This window comes from Vulpes lagopus, chromosome 6 (genome assembly GCF_018345385.1).
Source record: "Vulpes lagopus strain Blue_001 chromosome 6, ASM1834538v1, whole genome shotgun sequence".
Lineage (NCBI taxonomy): Eukaryota > Metazoa > Chordata > Mammalia > Carnivora > Canidae > Vulpes > Vulpes lagopus.
In genome coordinates this window covers 69,680,557-69,701,816 of record NC_054829.1, presented here as the reverse complement: position 1 = coordinate 69,701,816, position 21,260 = coordinate 69,680,557, and the positions used below count along the sequence as shown (strand labels likewise).

At 55.0% G+C, this 21,260-nt stretch overlaps 4 protein-coding genes across 8 annotated transcripts; 2 read left to right on the top strand and 2 right to left on the bottom strand.

The window, feature by feature from the left end:
• Positions 1 to 259: 259 nt before the first annotated feature.
• On the top strand, positions 260 to 3,201 carry PSME1 (proteasome activator subunit 1). The gene is made up of 11 exons (XM_041760224.1): positions 260 to 572; positions 1,206 to 1,238; positions 1,382 to 1,444; positions 1,559 to 1,669; positions 1,758 to 1,803; positions 1,902 to 1,999; positions 2,252 to 2,320; positions 2,406 to 2,473; positions 2,581 to 2,635; positions 2,714 to 2,800; positions 2,975 to 3,201. The coding sequence occupies exons 1-11, from the start codon at positions 534 to 536 to the stop codon at positions 3,053 to 3,055; spliced, it is 750 nt and encodes a 249-aa protein (XP_041616158.1). The 5' UTR covers positions 260 to 533; the 3' UTR covers positions 3,056 to 3,201.
• On the bottom strand, positions 3,192 to 5,351 carry EMC9 (ER membrane protein complex subunit 9). The gene is made up of 5 exons (XM_041760225.1): positions 4,920 to 5,351; positions 4,703 to 4,779; positions 3,785 to 3,854; positions 3,599 to 3,693; positions 3,192 to 3,436 (listed from the first exon to the last, which is right to left on the bottom strand). The coding sequence occupies exons 1-5, from the start codon at positions 5,115 to 5,117 to the stop codon at positions 3,256 to 3,258; spliced, it is 621 nt and encodes a 206-aa protein (XP_041616159.1). The 5' UTR covers positions 5,118 to 5,351; the 3' UTR covers positions 3,192 to 3,255.
• A 1,263-nt stretch (positions 5,352 to 6,614) lies between these two features.
• Positions 6,615 to 10,739, bottom strand: PSME2 (proteasome activator subunit 2). The gene is made up of 11 exons (XM_041759014.1): positions 10,226 to 10,739; positions 9,885 to 9,917; positions 9,411 to 9,473; positions 9,088 to 9,174; positions 8,940 to 8,970; positions 8,756 to 8,853; positions 7,682 to 7,750; positions 7,435 to 7,502; positions 7,220 to 7,274; positions 6,824 to 6,910; positions 6,615 to 6,732 (listed from the first exon to the last, which is right to left on the bottom strand). The coding sequence occupies exons 1-11, from the start codon at positions 10,271 to 10,273 to the stop codon at positions 6,652 to 6,654; spliced, it is 720 nt and encodes a 239-aa protein (XP_041614948.1). The 5' UTR covers positions 10,274 to 10,739; the 3' UTR covers positions 6,615 to 6,651.
• Positions 10,740 to 10,974: 235 nt separating this feature from the next.
• RNF31 (ring finger protein 31) lies at positions 10,975 to 21,126 on the top strand. 5 transcript variants are annotated; one of them, XM_041759009.1, is made up of 21 exons: positions 10,975 to 11,532; positions 11,619 to 11,765; positions 11,914 to 12,069; positions 12,304 to 12,363; positions 12,456 to 12,531; positions 12,763 to 12,940; positions 13,422 to 13,824; positions 13,988 to 14,278; positions 14,531 to 14,779; positions 14,895 to 15,080; positions 15,185 to 15,391; positions 16,839 to 17,012; positions 17,089 to 17,187; positions 17,285 to 17,374; positions 18,503 to 18,617; positions 18,733 to 18,851; positions 19,133 to 19,246; positions 19,396 to 19,453; positions 20,137 to 20,233; positions 20,693 to 20,861; positions 20,976 to 21,126. In XM_041759009.1, exons 1-21 carry the CDS (start codon positions 11,344 to 11,346, stop codon positions 21,027 to 21,029), a joined length of 3,231 nt encoding a protein of 1,076 aa, XP_041614943.1. In that variant the 5' UTR covers positions 10,975 to 11,343; the 3' UTR covers positions 21,030 to 21,126. The 5 variants fall into 5 exon arrangements, with proteins under 5 accessions (XP_041614943.1, XP_041614942.1, XP_041614941.1 ...); XM_041759008.1 differs by having other exon boundaries at positions 12,304 to 12,372; positions 13,991 to 14,278; XM_041759007.1 differs by having other exon boundaries at positions 12,304 to 12,372.
• Positions 21,127 to 21,260: the final 134 nt, after the last annotated feature.

The window sequence follows — 21,260 nt, the reverse complement described above, 5'->3', positions numbered from 1 at the left end:
CGTGGAGCCAGGACTAGGGAAGGGAGGCCAGAAAAGATGGAAAGGAGCCAGATAAGGCTTATCACCGTCCCAGGCCGAGCAGGGACACAAGGGAACCAGAGTCCGGGAGCAGGGAGGTAGGAGGCGGGCACTGGCCGAGTGGCCGGCCTATGGGCTCCCGGAGGCGGGGCCGCGGTGCGTGGGGAGGCGAGGCGAGGCGAGGCAAGAAGTAGCAGGGGTGCTGGCCGTAGGCTTGGGGACGAAAGGCGGGAAGCGAGGAGGCGGGGAGGGAGAGGCTGGGCTTCGAGAGCAGGGCGGGGAGGGGAGGCGCGCTGGGGCGCAGGAGGCGGTGGCAGCGCTCCTCGCGGCCGGCAGGGGGCGCCCGGCCTGCCTGCCGCCCTCCGCCCGCTCGGCTCCGGGGCCGGCCCCGCCCCCTCCAGCGCCGCCGCTGGCCGCTCCCCAGGAAGGCCGAGCGGGCGGCGAGCGCCGCTTTCGCTTTCTCTTCCCCGTGCACGCTCCGCGTCTCGTGCGGCGCTAGGCCCCCCGCCCCGGCTATGGCCACGCTCAGGGTCCAGCCTGAAGCCCAAGCCAAGGTGAGCGCTGCGGGTTCGAGGAAGGGCCCGCTAGGGAGGCGTGGCTCCGAGAGGCTGCAGGCGTCGTGCCCCGCCCCCAGCCCCTGTCGCGGGTCGGGGTCGGGGTCCGGGTCGAGGTCGGTAGGAGCCCCGGTGAGGCCCGGTGCCAGGAGCACCTGTGCCCCGGGAGAGACAGGCGAGGTCCGCCTGCCGGGAGAGGCCGGCGGCCGAGGTCCAGCGGAGTGCGGTGAAGCGGAGAGCCGGCGTGGAGGGGAGGTCCGCTGGCGCGGGGCCCGGGGCCACACACGGACCGGTGCGAGCTGCCCCGCCACCTCATGGCCTTTCCCACGGGAGGGCCCCCGGCCACTCCACAAGGCACTCCGTCCCTGCCCCAGTCGCAGAGGCTCTTACACCCGTCCTTGTACAGCCCAGGAGACCGGAGCGATCTGTTCTCACTTGGACCATTCGCCCTTCACCACCAGGAATGTTCTCATCCCCCACATCCAGCCCCACGGGGATCCACTTCACCCTCCCCAACCCCACGGGATGCGTTCCACCCGTCCCCAGGTCAGGCCCTTCAAAACCCTAAGGGAACGGTCCTCAAGTGAACTGGCCATAAAGCCAGGTGTGTGAAGGGCTGCCTGTGTCCCACAGGTGGACGTGTTCCGTGAAGACCTGTGTACCAAGGTAAGACCTGCCCCATCAGCACCCCACCCCTACCTAACGCCCACTGCTCACCCTTCCTTGCTGGGCAGTGTCAGCCCTGCTTCACTGCCTCGAAGAATATTTGATTCTGACTTCCGTTTTCCCCTACCCCACCTCACACACAGACAGAGAACCTGCTGGGGAGCTACTTCCCCAAGAAGATTTCTGAGTTGGATGCATTTTTAAAGGTATTAGGGGCAGCAAAAAGCTAGAGAGAGGGGTCAAGGGGAGAGTCTGGGGGGCCGTCAGAGCGAGGTGAGAGGGATGCCCTTGCCTCCAGCCCTCCTCCCACCCTGCACCAGGAGCCAGCTCTCAATGAAGCCAACCTGAACAATCTGAAGGCCCCATTGGACATCCCGGTACCTGATCCAGTCAAGGAGAAAGAGAAAGAGGAACGAAAGAAACAGCAGGAGGCAAGCTGGGAAGAGCTGGGAGGAGGGGCCCAATCATGGGGAAAATCAGCCTTCAGCCTGACTCCCAAGAGCTCCTCTCTCCCTGCAGAAGGAAGAAAAAGATGAAAAGAAGAAAGGGGAAGATGAAGACAAAGGTACCACTATGAAGGGACTGGAGTCTCACTTCCCAGGAGCTCTTCCCTGCCCTCACACAGTCCCAGCCTGGTGACTGACCCCGTTGCCCACTGCCTAGGTCCTCCCTGTGGCCCAGTGAACTGCAATGAGAAGATTGTGGTCCTCCTTCAGCGTCTAAAGCCTGAGATCAAGGATGTCATTGAGCAACTCAACCTGGTGAGCCCTCCCAATTCCATCTCTAGGCTTCAGATCAAATCCTTTGTCCTCCTTGGTTCCTGCTAGGTAGAACTTAGCACCAGCCAGGCCTGAGCCAGAGAGCACAGCAAATGCAGCCAGAATTGTGGGCCCTGGGGCTTAGGACAGACTTGGCATACTTCCCTCACCCACTGTGGGCAGGGAAGCAGAGGACAGGAACCTGGAAATTAGGTAGGGAGCTGATGTGGCTTTGATGCCTTTCCCTCTTCCCAGGTCACCACCTGGTTGCAGCTACAGATACCTCGGATTGAAGATGGAAACAATTTTGGAGTGGCTGTCCAGGTGAGAGCGCTGCCCCACTTCTCTGCCCTTCTTACTGCTCCAGTCCACGATGCTTTCCACTTTCCCCGTTGCATTCTTCCCCCAGGAGAAGGTGTTTGAGCTGATGACCGCTCTTCACACCAAGCTGGAAGGCTTCCACACTCAAATATCCAAGTAAGTGACTGCCCACTGGCACCTGCATTCACACTCTGCCTTTGCCTTGCACATAGCCCTGGGCTCCCTCTTCCTTCTCCCACTCCATACCCTTCTACTTCCCACAGGTATTTCTCTGAGCGGGGTGATGCTGTGACCAAAGCAGCCAAGCAGCCCCATGTGGTAGGTGAGGCCTAAGTCAGGGTATATGGGTGGGGGAAGGATGCATCTGAAGTCTGGCCTGACCCAGCTCTCCCACAGGGTGACTATCGGCAGCTGGTGCACGAGCTGGATGAGGCAGAGTACCGGGACATCCGGCTGATGGTCATGGAGATCCGTAATGCTTATGTGAGGAAGTGAGGGCAGGGATGGGTAGAGGCAGCTTTCCCAGGCCACCTACTACCTGACCCTGTAGGCTGGGGGTGAAGGGTGACAGAGCTTAGCATCTCCATAATGCTAGATATGGGGCACCAGAGCCATTGGGGGCCTGTGGCTGACCCCCACTCCTCTCTGGCCCTGTAGGCTGTATTATATGACATCATCTTGAAGAACTTTGAGAAGCTCAAGAAGCCCAGGGGAGAAACAAAAGGAATGATCTATTGAGAGCCTCCTTTCATTCTGTAATGGGTCCAGCAGAGACTATCCTATCTTCTACTGAGGACTCCAGACTTTCCCCAACTTCAGCCCATTGAGGTTTCTCCCTCCCCTCGCCTCCCAGGCACAATAAATAGTCATACCATTGTCCTTCAGCCCAGTCTCTTTATTAGATCCTGACCCTCCCCATCCCACCCCCCAGCCCTGGCTCAGGTATTTCCATTGGTGGGACCAACCCATTGGGTGATTTGGGTGTTCAGCTGCTGGTTGGTCCAGTCCTGCCGGATGTCATCAAGGTGGCAGTCAAAGTCCACAAGGTGCTGGTGGGCCCGGCCCTCCAGGAGTGCTCCCACCATCTGCCGTGACTCTTCCCAGTCCCTCCACATCACTCTGAAATAATAACCCCCGTGGAGGTCAAACTCAGCAGGCAGTGGGGCCAGACACTTGCCAGAGATTAGCATCTAGAGATGGACCCTTGGGGCAAGATCAAAGACAGAGAAGGCCCAGGAGCTGTGGGCTTCCAAGAAGAAGTGGAGGGAGTGGGGCACTCACAAGTTCTTGTCCTTGGGGACCCAGCGGAGACCATGGTTTTCCAGGACAATGACAGGGGGCACATGAGGCTGAGGCACCAGTTTCTGATTGTCCAACTGTGCAGACAAGGAAAGGTGAGGGTGAGGGTTTCAAGGATCCCCCTTCCTACTTTCTCACCAACTCCCCACCCAGGAACCCAAAACTCACCATAACAAGGACTGCATCAGGGAAGAATTCTGCAATCCGCCCAGCAATTTTCAAGGCCAGGGGCCCAGCACTGTGTAAAGGGAAGATCAGAGGAGTGAGGAGCTGACTATGGGTGGACCCTATCCATCTGAGCTGGATTTCCCAGATCTCCTCGATGATGGTACCGTGATGGCCTTTCCCTGTAGCTGGCCTGGGGGGCCAGACCTGCTAGAAGTTTCATACATAACTACTTAATGCTTGAGTGCAGTGGAAAACAGGTGCTCGGGACTGCTAGTCAAGGTGAAAATCAAAGGTCATCTTTTGGGAGGGTAATTTGGCATAGCCACCCAAATTTAAACAGTATGTTATACGTATGCTGACCCAGAAATTCCACTTATAAAGAATTTAATGATTGGACAGTGTATTAACAAAAAAAAAAAAAAGGAAACAACCTCAATATTTAAGGCATTAAATAAATCCTAGTACATCCATACTCATACTATATAGCTATTAGGATAAATTTTTTGGTGTAGACATGGAAAGATGGCAGATACTTACTGAGGAGGGAAAGGCAAATTACAAAACTGCATAATTTGATCCAGATATGTGGTTAATACAAAAGTAGAAAACTTTTTCTCTACATAAGGAAAAATTTTCCCCCCAAAAGTTACTGGTTGGGCTTCCTCTGTGCTCTTTTAGAACTTGGCCAGGCCAGCCACCTCAGTTCAAATCAGGTGCCAGCTTGTACTGATACACAGCTATCCTCCCCACCCCCACCACAGCTCTTCCAGGGAGCTCCTTCATACCCAGCCTAATGCCTGGTGGATATAGTCCCTGCTCCTAAGCATGTGACGAAGGAAAAATGGAAGGAATGACCAAAAGTTCTCTCGATCCTCATGCCCTAACCCTTAGCCTTCTGCCTCCGGCTACTCCACTCACCTCTGGTCGTCCAGAGCTGCATTGGCATGGTAGTACCCAGCCACTATCAGACCGGCCTGCGCGCCCCACACATCCACCTGCCGTGGGAAAGGGGCCATCAGAAACTCAATCGTGCGGCCCGCCCTGGAGGTGTGCACTGCTGCCAAGGCCGGGGATGGGCTTGGGCTAAGGGTGTTAGGGGGGTTCGCGGCGGTCGGTGGGCGTCCAGCGGCGGCACCTGGTTGAGGGCGACCTCCAGCATGACGGACAGGGCCAGGTGGCTGTGGAACAGGGGCACACAGTCGGTGAGACACAGACATTCTCCCGACCGCGGCGAGGGCGCCAGCAACAGCCCGTTGACGGAGGCGTGCGGGTACCGCGCGGCGTGCAGACACATCTTCACGTAGGCCCGGGCCGAGATCTCCACCTCCCCCATGGCGAGCAAGGCCCCAGCTCGCGTCCGCGAAGCTCCCTCCAGCGCCCCGGCGCCTTCCTTGGCCCCTTCCCTCCGCCCCCTAGCTTAGATTCGGCAGTGACGCTGACTCGGGTCGAAGACAGCCCGCCGGCTCCGGGGGACCCGGCCCCCGGCCCCCGGCCCCCACCGGCCCGGAACGCAGGCGGCCGGGTAAGCACGCTGCGGCGCGGAGCCCCGCCCCCGCCCGCCCCCCGGGGGCGGCCCCAGACCCGCGCGATACTGGGGGGACTCCAGCCGGCTGCCCAGCGCAGCGCCCGCTTCTGGAGGCCCGCCCACATGGTGCTCCTTGATAGGCTCAAAGGTTCTCATTTTGCCCAATCATCGGCCGCCTCCAAACCTTGCCCCGCCTTTGTCTCCCGCGAACCACAGAAAACTGGAGAGAGCCGCCCGCACGCTGATTGGCTAGGCTGCTCGACTGCGGCCCGGGCCTGAGGATGGCTGGGTCTGAGACCTGTGCCGCCCGCTCCCGCAGGCCCAGCAAAGCCAGCCGGGTGGAGCGCGCGCCCGGCGCCGGGTGTCCCAGGGCGCCGGGTCTCCGAACCTGGGCACGAAGCGGACTGCCTTGCTCCTACTATAGGATGAGTGGATTTGTACTGTAGGCCAGCTCCATCGCTAACGAGCGGTGTTACTTTTGCCACCCAGGATATATGGCCCTTGGTTTCCTTAATGTAGTCTCTGCAGAAGTAAAAGAGGTAATTGGCTGAAGGAGGGGAAAAGAGAACAAATTTACAGACCCATCCTTCCCTTTATGTCCTGCGATATTATTTCCTTCAACACAGTGTCTTGGGAGTGTTTTTTGCCCTTGTCTGCTCTTGAGAAGGAGTCCCACCTTTCACCCATAATTCTCCCAGTGAAACCTCACTCAGGCTTGCTCTGAGGTGATGATGAGTGTTCTTTCTTCTTCTTTTTTTTTTTAATAATTTTTATTTATTTATGATAGTCACACACACAGAGAGAGGCAGAGACATAGGCAGAGGGAGAAGCGGGCTCCATGCACCGGGAGCCCGACATGGGACTCGATCCTGGGTCTCCAGGATCACGCCCTGGGCCAAAGGCAGGCGCTAAACCGCTGCGCCACCCAGGGTTCCCGTTCTTTCTTCTTTCCCTGATCTCAGCCCCAGAGCTTTCTCCAGATTTGCTCAGCTTTCAGTCCAAATTCCTGTAAGAGGTCTGTGCAAATGCCACTTCTTCCAGGAAGCACTCATGAGCCCCCCCAGATGGAAATGATCTTGCGAAATCCCCAAATACAGGCTACCTATATGGCTGTCATGACATGTCACAATCTCCACTCTGTTCTTCACGATGACTTCTTTCTTAAGAAAGAAGAACAGGACAGGCTTCCCGTTCATCTTTGCTGTCATGGCATCCCCTCTCTTTCCCACCAGTAGATTCACATTCAGTATCTGGACATAGGTGACAATAAATGCCTTCTGAACAAATGACACACACCAGAGGTAATCCACACAATCATAGGTCATTTATTTTTTTCCCTGAACTAGTACATAGATGGCTTCTCTTCACCTTTTGGGTTGATAATTTTCTCTAGGTTGCTGCTGATAATATGATAAAGCTCAGCCTGGAAGAAAGCCAGAAGGGTGGCAGTCAGGTTCTTGGCTTTTCCCCTATCCCCCTCAACCATCTCCCATAGGGGCTTATTCCATACTCACATAGAAGGCCCTCAAGTCCAGCACCATGGCCCTGAGCTCCCCATAGGCTGCTTCATCTCTCTCATGCACCAGGGCCCGGTAATCCATCTGGGATGTGGGAGGCAAAGCTGAGTCAGCCCCATGAGAGGTTGGGACATTAATCTGGTTTCCTCATATAGGGAATAGGTAACTTGAGGATGAGCCCCTTCTCAGCACCAAGAAATGGAATCCCACAGGATCAGCAGAGAATGGGGTCAAAGTTTTGGAATCCCAAATCAGTTTTTTGAGCCAATGCTTTTGGCTTAATATTTTCCATATTGGGAAGGTCAGAAAACAGACAAAGAAGACCTCTAGCCCCTCCTTCCTTGCCCCACCCCCAGCCAGCCCCAGCTAAAAGGCTGATGACTATCTACTCACTACATGAGTCTCCTTAGAGGCCTTGGCCACAGCATCCCCACGTTCTGAGAAGTACCTGCCAAAAGCAAGAGGATAAACACAAGAATGGGTAATGAGAGAGAACTCTTTCAGACCCTTTCCAGGGCTCCCCATTGTTCTGATAGGATTGCCCTGCTTTGGAAACCCCAAAGAAATGTCCCTGCAGCCGCCCATGCTGGTCCTTCAGCTGCCCTCACTTGGAAATGGTTGTCTGGAAGGCTTCCACTTTGGTCTTGACTGCATTCACCCTCTCTAGCACCTTCTCCTGTGATTAGAGAGAGAGAGAGAGAGAGAGAGAGAGAGAGATGGGAGGCAAGAAAAACACTTCGTCTCCTCCCTCCTTCACCCACCAACTTCCTCCTCCTCCCAGATCATAGCTAGTTCCTACCCCTCACTCCCTAAGTCTCTCCCTGCTCTCAATGTCCTCATATACCCTTTTCTTACCTGGATTGCCACCCCAAAGTCATTTCCATCCTCAATCTTGGGGATCAGGTGCTGGATCCATGTGATCACCTGAGTTATGATCATGTAGGAATCATTCAACAAACTTACTGGGTTTTTCCTTTTAGCTGCCACTTCCTAATAACTATATTTAATTGAGGACTTATTACTGTACCAGGCACTGTGCTATATAGATCTCATTTAATCTTTACAGCAACTTTTAAAGATACATGTTCCTACTATATTCAAAGGATGAAAAAAACTGAGTCACAGAGTGTCCAAGAAACTTACCTAAGGTAACCAGCTAGGTAAGTATAGACTCAGGATTTGAGCCCAAGCAGTCTCTAGGACCTAGGCTTTTTTTTTTTTTTCTTTTGTCTTTTCTTTTCTTTTTCTTTTTTTTTTTTTTTATTTATGATAGTCACACACACACACAGAGAGAGAGAGAGAGACAGAGACAGAGACATAGGCAGAGGGAGAAGCAGGCTCCATGCACCGGGAGCCCGATGTGGGACTTGATCCTGGGTCTCCAGGATTGCGCCCTGGGCCAAAGGCAGGCGCCAAACCGCTGCGCCACCCAGGGATCCCCTTTTTTTTCTTTTTTAAAAGATTTTATTTATTTATTCATGAGAGACCCAAAGAGAGAAGCAGAGACAGGCAGGGGGAGAAGCAGGATCTCTGAGGGGAACCTCCCCCTCCCAATACGGGACTTGATCCCAGGACCCCGGGGATCACAACCTGAGCCAAAGGCAGACACTCAACCGCTGAGCCACCCAGGTGCCCCTAGGACCCAGGCTCTAAACCAACTCATGATGGCACAACACCTGCACTGTGTACCTAGTACAGAGGTGGGTTCTGACAATATGGAGGTGGACACAGCAGGCTCTGATTACAGGGATATCACTGTGAAATCAGAGGTCTAGCGGAATGAGAACCCAAGGTATCCAAACCCAAAGCCCAGAGGAAGTTTCCTATTTCAGAAACAGGTCCCTGAGTGAAAGACTTGCATCTCCAAAGGAGATGAGGGCCTGGCCTGGCTTGTCTTCCCTTTCTCCTTCTCCCAGTCCCCAGGCTTACCAGAATGCATTTTTCTTTGAGAGTCCAGACTTCTGGCTTAACCAGGGCAAGTAGGGCGAGAACCTTCTCATTTCCAGGGAGGAAGCCACACTTGGGAACTGTGAAAAAAAGGGCATTCAGGCCCCTTCTCATCTAGCAGTCAATGTGCCATCTCTTCTTCCCCAGCCACCCCTTCCTCTCTTACCTTCTTTCTTTTCCTGCTTATCTGTTTCCATCTAAGGTAAAAAAAAAAAGGGGGGGGGGGACAGTAGCTTCAGGAAAGTCTTGGGAGGTTGGAGGCCCATCATCTCCACCTGGTTTATAGTCTGAGCTTTGCATCCTAAGTGCCTCACCTCATCATCCTTGGGTGGAGGGTCTGGGATGGGGATATCCAGCGGGGCCCGGAGAGAGGTCAGGTCAGCCACATTGAGGGAGTCCTCCTGCACAGAGCTCCTGTCAGTGGCGGCCCAGCCTATGCCCCTCATTCTGAGTCACAGCCTTCCCTCCAAGCAGCCCACCCACCCTCTGCCCAGGCTCAGGCCTCACACCATCCTAACGCTTCCAGTCCACCCCTCATAACTGTTCTCTGCATGCTGAGCCCAGTTGTTAGCTAGAGGGGGTGGGTGGAGAGGAGAGAGGCCTTGGGATGGGGTGTGAGGGGGTCCCCACCACTCACCTGCAAGAGTTGATTCAGGTGTATGATTTTCTGTGGCAAGAACCTGTAGAGGAACTCCTCTGCCTGTGGGTTACATTGCAAGGGTGGGAAATCTCGGAAGATGCTCCAGAGGTGTCTGAGAAGTAGGACTGGAAGGGTCCTCGTAAATCATTGACTCTAATACTTACAAATAAGGAAATGAAGCCATGAGAAGTGAAGGGACTTGCCCAAGCTGGGAAGTGGCAGACCAAGGTTAGGACTTTGGGGCCACACCTTTTCACTCCACACCAAAAGAGGGGAGAGGAAGTGGCAGAAGTAAAGAGAATATTAAGAGGAGTCAAACTAAAGGTAGAGATCAATAATTAGGAGCCTTGGGTGAAGGTCTGATAAGGGAAGTAGGGCCCAGGATGGATTTGGGGGTCACTCTGAGAGGTTTCTGCCCTCAAGTACTAGTCTAAGATTCCGAGTCAAATCGCTTGAATCTAGAAGACTTACCTCCTGGAAAAGATTTTGCCTGAAGACATCCACCTGCACAGACAGCAGTACCCGGATGTTGGTTAAGGGTCTCAGTTGTCAAGAGTGAGATCCCACTCACACACGGATGCCCTCCAACTTGGCTCAGGCCCTCCCTACCACAAGCCACATCTCCCTGGAAGCCCAGGCTCAGTGCAGAGACTGGCCAGAAGGCAAGAATCTGGGAATCCTCGCCGGGAGAAGTGAAAGCACTAAGGAGAGGTCGAGTTCTCTGGCACGGCCTTGGTCCCCTGGAGTACTCAGCCTGGCCTCCATCCAGGAGGGCTCCCCGGCCCTTTTGTGGCCTCCCGATCCCCCATTACCTGTTTGCGGGCTTCCCCGCTCAGGCGCAGCGCGCAAGGCTTGGCCATGCTGCTCCAGTTGCAAGATCTTGGGTCTCCAGGCTCGCCGCCGGCCTTTCGCTTTCACTCCACAAGTCCAGGCCCGCCCCCCTCAGCCCCGCCCCCTTCCTTCTTTCCCCCTCCCTCTGGCAGGCCGCCCACGGCAGGCAGCCCCTCAGTCATTCTCCGCCAGCTGCGACTAGTGGAGGCGGCGCGGCCTTGGTCACAAGCCCAGGGGCTGTCCGAGGGAGGCGCTGGGATAACCCGACAGGGGCTGCCCCTCGAAGGGGAGGGGCTTCCAGGGAGAGGTAAAGGCGGTCCCAGGAAAGTCCGGAGTCGGGGTGGGAGGGGCTGGAGAGTAGGGAAAGGGAGAGCTGAGTGGTGGAGGCCCGACTAGGAGGCCCGACTGCAGGGAGGGGCCGAGAGGGATCAGAGTGGAAGTGGGAGGGAGGGCCTGAGGCTGAGGAGGGCGAGGAGGAACATGGAAGGGGGCAGTCTCAGGGAATCCCTCCGGGAGCGCGCTCTGCCTTCTCAAGACCGACTAGGGAAGGGCCAGGACTCGCTTGAGTAGGGCCCAGACCGGCCAAAGCTGAGTCCCGGCAGAACGGGGCTTCCCCGGTGGGTACCGGAGCAAGGTAGACTGGTCTAGATAGAGGAGGTTCTGAGCGAGACGAGGGGACCCCGCGCCTAGGGCCGCCGGGCACCAAGGCGGGGAAGCGCTAGTTCCGCGTTCAAGGCCCAGGCGCTCTGGGGGCGGAGCCAGGGACCACTTGCCCTTCTCATTGGCTGGGCCCTGGCTCCCCTCTTGGCCACGCCCCCTCGCTTCCTGACCCCCGCCCTGTCCCAACCCTAAAGCCCTCCCCTTCCCCTGAAACTAGGTCGCAATCCCGCCCTCTCTGTTAGTACTTCCTGTTCCCGGCTAACCCTGGCGCAGGGCCCGGGGCCGAGGAGTGACCGTGGCCTGGGTGACCTGGGGCGGCTTTGCCGACCGAGTCGGGCCGCGGAGCCGGACACCGGGCGGGAGGGGTGGCGTCCAAGCCGCGCGCAGCCCGCGCCAGGTCCCGGCGGGCGGCGCGGCTGGGGCTGACTCCGGCCTCAGGATGCCGGGGGAGGAGGAGCGGGCCTTCCTGGCGGCCCGCGAGGAGCTGTCGAGCGCCCTGAGGAAGGATTCCGGGCAGGTGTTTTCCGTAGAGCAGCTCCGGCCGCTATTGGTCACATCCCTGCCGCCAGCAGCCCGCTACCTGCAGCTGGACGCCGCACGCCTGGTCCGCTGCAATGCTCATGGGGAGGTGAGGCCCGGCCCCTCTCGGGAGGAGGACAGGGGACCTGCGCCCAGGGTGGGACTCACAGCTCTCCGCTCTCTGACTGCTCCCAGCCCCGAAACTACCTCAACACCCTGTCCACGGCCCTGAACATCCTGGAGAAATATGGCCGCAACCTTCTCAGCCCTCAGCGGCCCCGGTATTGGCGCGGGGTCAAGTTTAATAACCCTGTCTTTCGCAGTACGGTGGATGCTGTGCAGGTGAAGCCCCTGGGCCACTTATGGGAGAAGGGGACGTGGCCTGGGCTAGGGGGTTGGTTAGAAAGAGCCTGAGGCTGCGCTTAATGGGGAGGGGTCCAGCCCTTTTGAGAAGGGGGCTTGGTGGGTGACTGGTTTGAATATGCGGTAGGGGGGCCGGGACGTTCTGCGATTGTATGGCTACACAGAGGAGCAGCCAGATGGGTTGAGTTTCCCTGAGGGGCAGGAGGAGCCAGATGAGCACCAAGTAGCTACAGTCACACTAGAAGTACTGCTGCTTCGGACAGAGCTCAGCCTGCTGTTACAGGTGAGATGTTGAAGTGTCTCTAATCCTGAGGACTTAAATACCAGATCTGGGGAGCCCACCCTCACTCCCAGAGGCAGTCTGGGGCCCTTCATGCTGCTGAACCATGGACATAGTCCCCATAGCAACCTGGGAACTCCCCATACTCTTCTTCCTGTGGATGTTGAGAGACCAGGGCTTTGAGGGAGGGCCTTGTCCTAGGGTTCCAGGTAGGAATGCTTCATACCTTGTTTGCAGAATACTCACCCAAGACAACAAGCACTGGAGCAGCTGCTGGAAGACAAGGTTGAGGATGATGTAAGGAAGGTAGAGATGGGGCTTTAAGACCTTATGACCAAAGGGGAAAGGGGTTTTGGGACACACGGTTGCCCTGCCCTTTTTTTTCTCAGATACTGCAGCTCTCAGAGTTTGCCCCCTTACTGAGAGAGATTGCTCCTGGCCCCCTCACCACACCCTCTGCCCCAGGTATCGTTTGTCCTATGAAGGGGGGTTGGAGCGGTTTCTAATAGACTATACTGATGGAAATTTGAGGCCCTCCTCTGTTTATCTTCTTTGCCCTTTAAAAGAGATTAAAATTGTTTCCTTGGGTCTGGATATGTTGAAAAGTAGTCTGATTTGTTCCCTTTCACAGCAAATTCAGATGTTACTTGGTCTTTTTCAGAAAGATGTTCAGTTTTTCTTTCTCCTATTCTCCAGGCTCCACTCCTGGTCCCTGCTTCCTCTGTGGTTCTGCCCCAGGCACACTGCACTGTTCAACCTGTAAACAGGCCTTGTGCCCAGCTTGTGATCGCCTATTCCATGGACACCCGTCCCGCGCCCATCACCTCCGTCAGACCCTGCCGGGGGGCTCCCAAACCACCCACCTGACTCCCAGGTGAGAGATCTTCTCTTCTGGATAGGAGTGAAATTGAGAGAATTTAAGAGTTACATACATATCTACTATACGTCAGTTTCTACGTTAAAGACTTTAATAGAAGGCAAGCAGCCAGTTACTGCCCTCCAAGAGGTCACAGAGGTACATATCAAGCAAGTAGCAGTCACAGCAAGATAGGTTATTATGTTGTGCAAATAAGATAGGAAGAGGAGGAACCTAGCCTAAAAGACTAGCTCAATCAGTAGGATTTCTAAGCACCTAGTATGGGTCAGGCCCCAAGTTAGGAATATCCATCAGCAAGATATGAGCTTTAAGTTATAATTTAAGTGTTGAATAGGCTATGGGTATGGAGTGTTCCAGACAAAACAGCATGTGCAAGGGACAGGGTCTGTGTTGTCCCACAGAGAACGAGGGATGCCCGGGAAAGAGGGACCGAGGCACCAGGGCCCCTCAGCAGACCACCTCTGCTTTTTCATTACAGCTTACCTGCCTTAGCTCCACTGCGGCCTCAGTCAGCATCCCTGCTGGCCCTGGGAGACAGCTCTCTTGTGCTTCCCCTGAAAGCTTCCCCTGATCCTGCAAATGCCCGTCTGCCCTGGCACTGTGCTGCCTGTGCCATGTTAAATGAATCTTGGGCAGTGCTCTGTGTGGCCTGTGATCGGCCCCGAGGCTGTAAGGGGTTGGGGCTGGGGATTGAGGGTTCCCAAGGAACTGGGGGCCTAGAACCTGAGCTTGCACGGGGTCGCTGGGCCTGCCAGAGCTGCACCTTTGAGAATGAGGCAGCAGCTGTGCTGTGTGCCATCTGTGAGCGACCTCGGCTGGCTCAGCCTCCTAGCTTGGTGGTGGATTCTCGGGATACTGGCATTTGCCTGCAGCCCCTTCAGGTAACCTACTCCTTCCAGCTCTTTCGTTGCACCTGTCACCACCCAGGCCATTCTCTATTTCCTCCTCTCCTGTTTTCTTGAGTTCCTCTGTGTCTTTCCCCCCAGCTCCCTACATTTGGGCCTCAGCCAGCCTTCAATTGGGTAATACTTTTTGCCTTCCCAGCAGGGGGATACTTTGCTCTCCTCTGCCCAGCCTCCAGTCTGGTACTGTATTCACTGTACCTTCTGCAACTCGGGCCCTGGCTGGGTGTGTGCTATGTGCAACCGGACCAGCAGCCCCATCCTGGTACAGCAGGCCCCCCAGCTCCATGCCAGCTCTTTGGAAGAGCGACTTCCTGAGCCACGGCCTCCACGATGCCTCAGTGCCCCCCTGCCCGGTTACTGTGGGGACCCTGAGAAGCAGCGCCAGGACAAGATGCGGGAGGAAGGTCTCCAACTAGTGATGAAGATCCGGGTGAGGATTTAGGCCTGGAATGAGGTAGGGTTGAGCTAGTACGGGAAGGGAAAAGCTACAATGGATTAATACAAGTTCTTGCAAAACTTGCTGTTGTTAGCAGCAGCTGCCTCTTACTGAACACTTCTCACATGACAAATATCATACCATGTACTGCTGACATGATCGCTGTCAGCATTGTGGTTCGGGCTGAGGGTGGCTGGAGGATGTCCTTCCTGATGGGCCATCTGTCTGGGTGGGACTGTGCCTTAGGAAGGGGAAGCTGCAGGTGCCTGTCCAGAGGAGGTCTTCTCAGCTCTACAGTACTCAGGCACTGAGGTGCCCCTGCAATGGTTGCGCTCGGAGCTGCCCTACGTGCTGGAAATGGTGGCCGAGCTGGCAGGACAGCAAGACCCGGGGCTGGGTGCCTTTTCCTGTCAGGAGGCCCGGAAAGCCTGGCTGGACCGTCATGGCAATCTTGATGAAGCTGTGGAAGAGTGTGTGAGGGCCCGGCGGAGGAAGGTACCCGCTGTGCTGGCAGGAGGGTGGACAGGGTTGAGGACTATGGGTCTCAGAACCTCTCACACTCTTTTCCTTGCCATCTCCCTCTTCACTCCTCTCTACCCACAACTCGCAGGTGCAGGAACTCCGGTCCCTGGGCTTTGGGCCCGAGGAGGGGTCTCTTCAAGCATTGTTCCAACATGGTGGTGATGTGGCACGGGCCCTGACAGAACTACAGCGCCAGCGCCTAGAGCCCTTCCATCAGCGCCTCTGGGACAAGGGCCTTGATCCCACTCCTTCCTGGGATGGGCCAGATAAGCAGGTACTAGGAGGAGAATCCACTTGGAAGAGCAGGGGGAAGGGTGAGGGTAGGATTCTTGGGGTCTGACAGCCACTTCTTCCCCCTGTACTCGAATCACATTGTAGAGTCTGGTCAGACGGCTTTTGGCAGTCTACACCCTCCCCAGCTGGGGCCGAGCAGAGCTGGCACTGTCACTGCTGCAGGAGACACCCAGGAATTATGAGCTGGGAGATGTGGTGGAAGCAGTGAGGCACAGCCAGGACCGGGCCTTCCTGCGCCGCTTGCTTGCCCAGGAGTGTGCTGTGTGCGGCTGGGCCCTGCCCCGCAACCGGGTAAGCACATCCATCCCTACTGTGTCTGGCCTTAGAATGACACTGTTCCCTTTGCACCCTGCTCCATGTCAGCCCCTGTCTCTGGCCCTGTCTTCTACTCTGCAGTTGCCCATGTGCTCCTGATGGCATCTAGGAAGGGAGGGGCAGGAATAAACCACCTCCTGGCCCCCACTATTATTTTTTTTAGGGGCTTTATTTATTCATGAGAGACATAGAGAGGCAGAGACACAGGCAGAGGGAGAAGTAGGCTCCCTGCGGGGAGCCCAATGTGGGACTTGATCCCAGGACCCCGGGATAATGACCTGAGCCAAAGGCAGATGCTCAACTGCTGAGCCACCCAGGTGTCCCTGGCCACCATTATTTTTACTGTGCCACCATGAAGCATTTCTTTTTTTTTTTTTTACCTGTACAATTTTTTTTTAAATTTTTATTTATTTATGATATCACAGAGAGAGAGAGAGAGAGGCAGAGACATAGGCAGAGGGAGAAGCAGGCTCCATGCACCGGGAGCCCGATGTGGGATTCGATCCCGGGTCTCCAGGATCGCGCCCTGGGCCAAAGGCAGGCGCCAAACCGCTGCGCCTCCCAGGGATCCCCCCATGAAGCATTTCAAACACAAAATGTAGGATTTCTTCCTCCATGCCCCCCCAGTGTATTCATCACCATGCTTCTGCAGTTATCAATATGTCACCAATCTTTATTCCATCTACACACGCAAAATTCTTTTCTTTTTTTTCTTTTTCCAAAATTATTTTCAAGCGGGCAGCCTGGGTGGCTCAGCAGTTTAGCGCCTCCTTCGGCCCAGGGCGTGATCCTGGAGACCCGGGGTCGAGTCCCACATCGGGCTCCCTGCATGGAGCCTGCTTCTCCCTCTGCCTGTGCCTCTGCTTCTCTCTGTGTCTTTCATGATTAAATAAATAAAATCTTTAAAGATTTTTTTTTCCCAGAGACCCTAGGATCACGCCCCAGGCCGAAGGCAGGCGCCAAACCGCTGAGCCACCCAGAGATCCTGCTCTGTGCCATTTTTATTCTGCTTATAGGTTCATGTCACCACCAAGATACAGATTGTTCCACCACCGTTAAAGTAACCCTCTTGTACAATCCCTCTATGGCTGCAGCTTTCTTCCCTTCTTCCTGTCACCTGACAACAACCAGTCTGTTCTCCATCTCTAGTTTTGTCCATTCAGACATATTGTTTGTTTGCTTTCCATTAACATGAGTGCCTCTGGAGGGCACTCTTCTATTTCCTTGAGGCCTCAGGATTGTCTGTTTTCTTCCATCACAGTTTTCAGACATTCAGATTGCCTGCTAGGCACTTATTAGAGGTTGCCACATTGGCCAGTTGTTAATCAGACCCTGGTTTCCAGTAGACACCTGGCTACTGCCCCTTCCCCACTGCTGGCAGCTGTGGCTTCAGACCCCCTCCTGCCCCTGCCTCCTCCTACAGATGCAGGCCCTGACTTCCTGTGAGTGCACCATCTGTCCCGACTGCTTCCGCCAGCACTTCACCATCGCCCTGAAGGAGAAACACATCACAGACATGGTGTGCCCCGCCTGTGGCCGCCCTGACCTCACCGATGACACGCAGTTGCTCAGCTACTTTTCTACACTTGACATCCAGGTACTGCAGTCCCTAAGACTCAGGGTGCCCTGGCTTTGAACCCTGCCCACCCACCACTTCTGCATCCTGTCCCCAGCTTCGGGAGAGCCTGGAGCCAGATGCCTATGCACTGTTTCACAAGAAGCTCACTGAGGGTGTGCTCATGCGGGACCCCAAATTCTTGTGGTGTGCCCAAGTAAGTGGCCTGCCCAGGGGAGCTGACTGGAGGGGGCAGGGAGGAGGGCAGGGTGCCAGATCAGGCCTCAAGTAGCTTTATACTCTTGTACCCACAGTGCTCCTTTGGCTTCATATATGAACGGGAGCAGCTGGAGGCAACATGTCCCCAGTGTCACCAGACCTTCTGTGTGCGCTGTAAGCGCCAGGTGAGGCCCATTCATCCTTTCAGAGTAACTTGCTAAGCTACTGACAGGTATCCGGTCAAGACTCGGGGTATGCTGAAGCATGGAACAGATGTGAGCTCTGGGGTCAAAGAGCTCACAGAGTAGTCAGGAAAGGAGGGAGGGAGGGTGAAAGGTAAGGTGAGGAGGAAGAGTGGGGAAGGAAGGCAAGAAAGGCAGTGAGGGAGAGAGAGAGCCTGAGTACACATAGCATAAGTTCTATAGTGAAAACAGGAATCTGAGATTAGGAATAACAGAATACACATACTTAGGATGGAAAGGTCAGACAAGTCTTCTCTAAAACGGTTTAATTTAAGCTCAGGCCTGAAAGTTAAGAAGAAGCCAACTATGCAAAGGATATTTGGGACAGAAAGAACAACACATGGAAAGTCCAAAGTCAGAAAAAGTGTTGTGTGGCTGGAGCCCCAAGAGCAAGGGTGAGAGCGGCAGGCGGTTGGAGAGGAGCTAGCTGCCAGATCAGGAAAGACCGTGAGGCCAAGTGAGGCAGGTATTTGCCTTTTATTCTAAGACTAACCAAGGGGTGATAGTATCTCATTTGCCTTTTAAAAAGTTTGCCATTTAAAAAAATAAAAAATAAAATAAAAAGTTTGCCATTTGATTGCTCACTTTGACGGCACATATTCTAAAAAGTTTAACTTCTAATGCCAAAAAGTTACATCTGTGTTATAAAACACAATAATAAAATGACCACCCAAGACCCTATCACTAAATCTCAGATCTAGAACACTGCCCATACTGTTGAAGCTGCCTGCCTTATGCTCTCCAAGGCACTATGGCCACAGGCGAGCAGGAGTGGAGGTAGAGACACCAGTAACCGAGGCAAGACCTGACCTGGAGTAGGGTGGCCACAGCAGGGATGAAGGAAAAGGGGACAGGGCTGAGGTAGGTTTAGGGGGGTGGAAAGACAACCTGCCGGTGAATGTGTGCTAGTACAAAGAGGTGAAAGAACCAAGCCTGGCCCCTCAGTTTAAGACTGGAGCAAACAGTGAATGACAGTAAAGTAAAGTCAGGGCCCACAAGGTATGAGAGGCGGGGTCCTTGGGAAGGGCTCAGGGTGGAGCTTTCATGCGAAGCTTGCCTTCCCTCCTGCAGTGGGAGGAGCAGCACCGAGGCCGGAGCTGCGAGGATTTCCAGAACTGGAAACGCAACAATGACCCTGAATACCAGGCCCAGGGCCTAGCCCTGTATCTTCAGGAGAATGGCATTGGTAAGGATGTGCCACTGGGCCTGTCTGCCCAGTCATTTGTTACTGCCAGAGGCTCTCTTCCCAAAGGCCTTCAGGAGCAGTGGCAGCACCAGCCCTGACCTGCTGTTCCTTACAGACTGCCCCAAGTGCAAGTTCTCGTATGCACTGGCCCGAGGAGGCTGCATGCACTTTCACTGCACCCAGTGCCGCCACCAGTTCTGCAGCGGCTGCTACAATGCCTTTTACGCCAAGAATGTGAGCCTGGAGGAGAGGGATGGAAGGGATTGGGGGCAGGGGAGGGATGCTGCCATTGGGTGTGAGGGGCAAAGGCACTAAGGAGTAGCCTAGGGGAAGAAAAGGGGAGGCCAGTGGGGGTGTAAAGCACCTCTCTCTGTTCCCTCTCCCCTTCTGCTTGCCTGCTTGCCTCCAATGTCTCCATCTTCCCCCCTCTTCCCTACACCCCTCATACAGGGGTTCTGAGAAGCCAGGACCCCAACCGTCTCCAACTTCCCCTCTCCCATATGGGTTTCCGCCAGAAATGTCCAGACCCTAACTGCAGGGTGAAAAAGTCCCTGCATGGCCACCACCCACGAGACTGCCTCTTTTACCTGCGGGACTGGACTGCTCTCCGGCTCCAGAAGCTGCTACAGGTCAGGGGTGGCCAGCCACGCTGGGTTTGCAGATTGCCCAGGGTAGAAGGCCAGGCACAGGGTGGCAAGAAAGGGAAGGCTCTGGGCTGGGCAATTCAGTAGGCTGGCATCAAGGGGAACCTAACGCCCATCCATCTGCCCCTCCTCAGGACAATAATGTCATGTTCAACACAGAACCCCCAGCAGGGGCCCGGGCAGTTCCTGGCGGTGAGTGTCTGAACAGGCCTCAGAGAAGGGGTGAGGGCGAGCTCCCACTGTGTTGTGGGTAAAGGGGAGGCTTGGGTCCATGCTCAGAGCTTGGCCTGTGCCCACTTGTGGCTTCTTGGCAGGTTAATTTCACTGGGTCTGGTTTCTCCATCTGTGACGTGGGAGTAAGACCCCTACTTTGTAGCTCGGCTGTTTACTTGAGGCCATATTAAAGCACTTGGCACTTAATCCTGATTTTCTTCTCCCATTTCCAAAGGATAATGATTCATTAGTTAACTCAAGGAATATTTAATGAGACTCAGGAGTTGCACTGTTTTAGATTCCATGAGGGCAACAGAAAGATGTTACATATGGTTCTAATCTACCCCACCCCTTATTACCATAAGATAAGGCCTTAACAGCATGAGCTAACCAGGCACAAAGGATCATAGTCCAGAGTTGTCTTGAGAGTATGTGACAATAAAAAAAGAGGGTACATGATTATGGACCAAAACCAAGCTTGGATAAAAGCAGGGCCTCCCATGATGGTGTCTCTAAGTACCCACTCCTCTCCGACCCCAACACCATTAGAGCAGTCCCCTCCCTGGAGGCTGTCTCCCATGCCTCATACCCCTCTTCTCTGGGGGCTTTGTGGTCAGTCACCTCCTCCCAATACAAGGATCCCTTCCTTCCCTTATCCTTAGGTGGCTGCCGAGTGATGGAGCAGAAGGAAGTCCCTAATGGGTTCCGGGATGAAGCTTGTGGCAAGGAGACTCCAGCTGGCCATGCTGGCCTCTGCCAGTGAGTGTCAGGCACGGCATGGAGTTGGGGGCAAGGGGATACACCTGGGTAGTCAAGGGGATCTCTGGCTGTAGTAGGTCCTGCAGGGGAAGTGAGAGGGGGGCTCTCTGGGCAAGGGCGTGGCTAGGTAGTAGCCAGCAGTGCACACAGGGAGATAGTACCCACCACTACAAGTGGCAAGAGTCCCCGGTCCTGTTTGTCTGAGTACACCAGTGCCCAGCAAGGTGTGGGGCACACTTGGTTAATAAGTTCCGGGATCGAGTCCCCCATTGGGCTCCTTGCATGGAGCCTGCTTCTCCCTCTGCCTGTGTCTCTGCCTCTCTCTCTCTGCATCTCTCATGAATAAAAATAATAAATAAATAAATAAATAAATAAATATATATATATATATATATATATATATATATATATATATTAGCCAAACAGAAGAACAAATACTCCACCCTGTCATCTCTGCAGGGCACACTACAAAGAGTATCTTGTGAGCCTCATCAACGCGCACTCACTGGACCCAGCCACCCTATATGAGGTGGAGGAGCTGGAGACGGCTGCTGAGCGCTACCTGCACGTGCGCCCTCAGCCAGTGGCAGGGGAGGATGCCCCTGCCTACCATGCCCGCTTGTTACAGGTACAGCCTCCCTCCCCCCAGCCTCGCCTTTGACCCACACTCTACAAGTCTCCTGTCCAGCCTGCATCTGAGCTCTAGGCTTCCAGTGTTATCATTTTCTCTCTCCTCCTGCAGAAGCTGATGGAAGAGGTGCCCTTGGGACAGAGTATCCCTCGCAGGAGGAAGTAGTGGGGGAGAGGGGGGCAAGGATCCTCATGAGTGTCTCAAGGCCGAACCTCCTCAGGAACAGCTCCAGCACCAATAAAGAGGCATCTCCTTGCCCAGGCTTTTTGGTGGTCCTTCTTCTGCCCCACCATCTGGGGCACCAGGGAAAGGGGGTGAACAGAGAGCTTTGTTGAAAGGGCCGCCTGCAGCCCACCACAGGACCCTCCTTGGACTCTGCCAGGAAGGAATTGACAC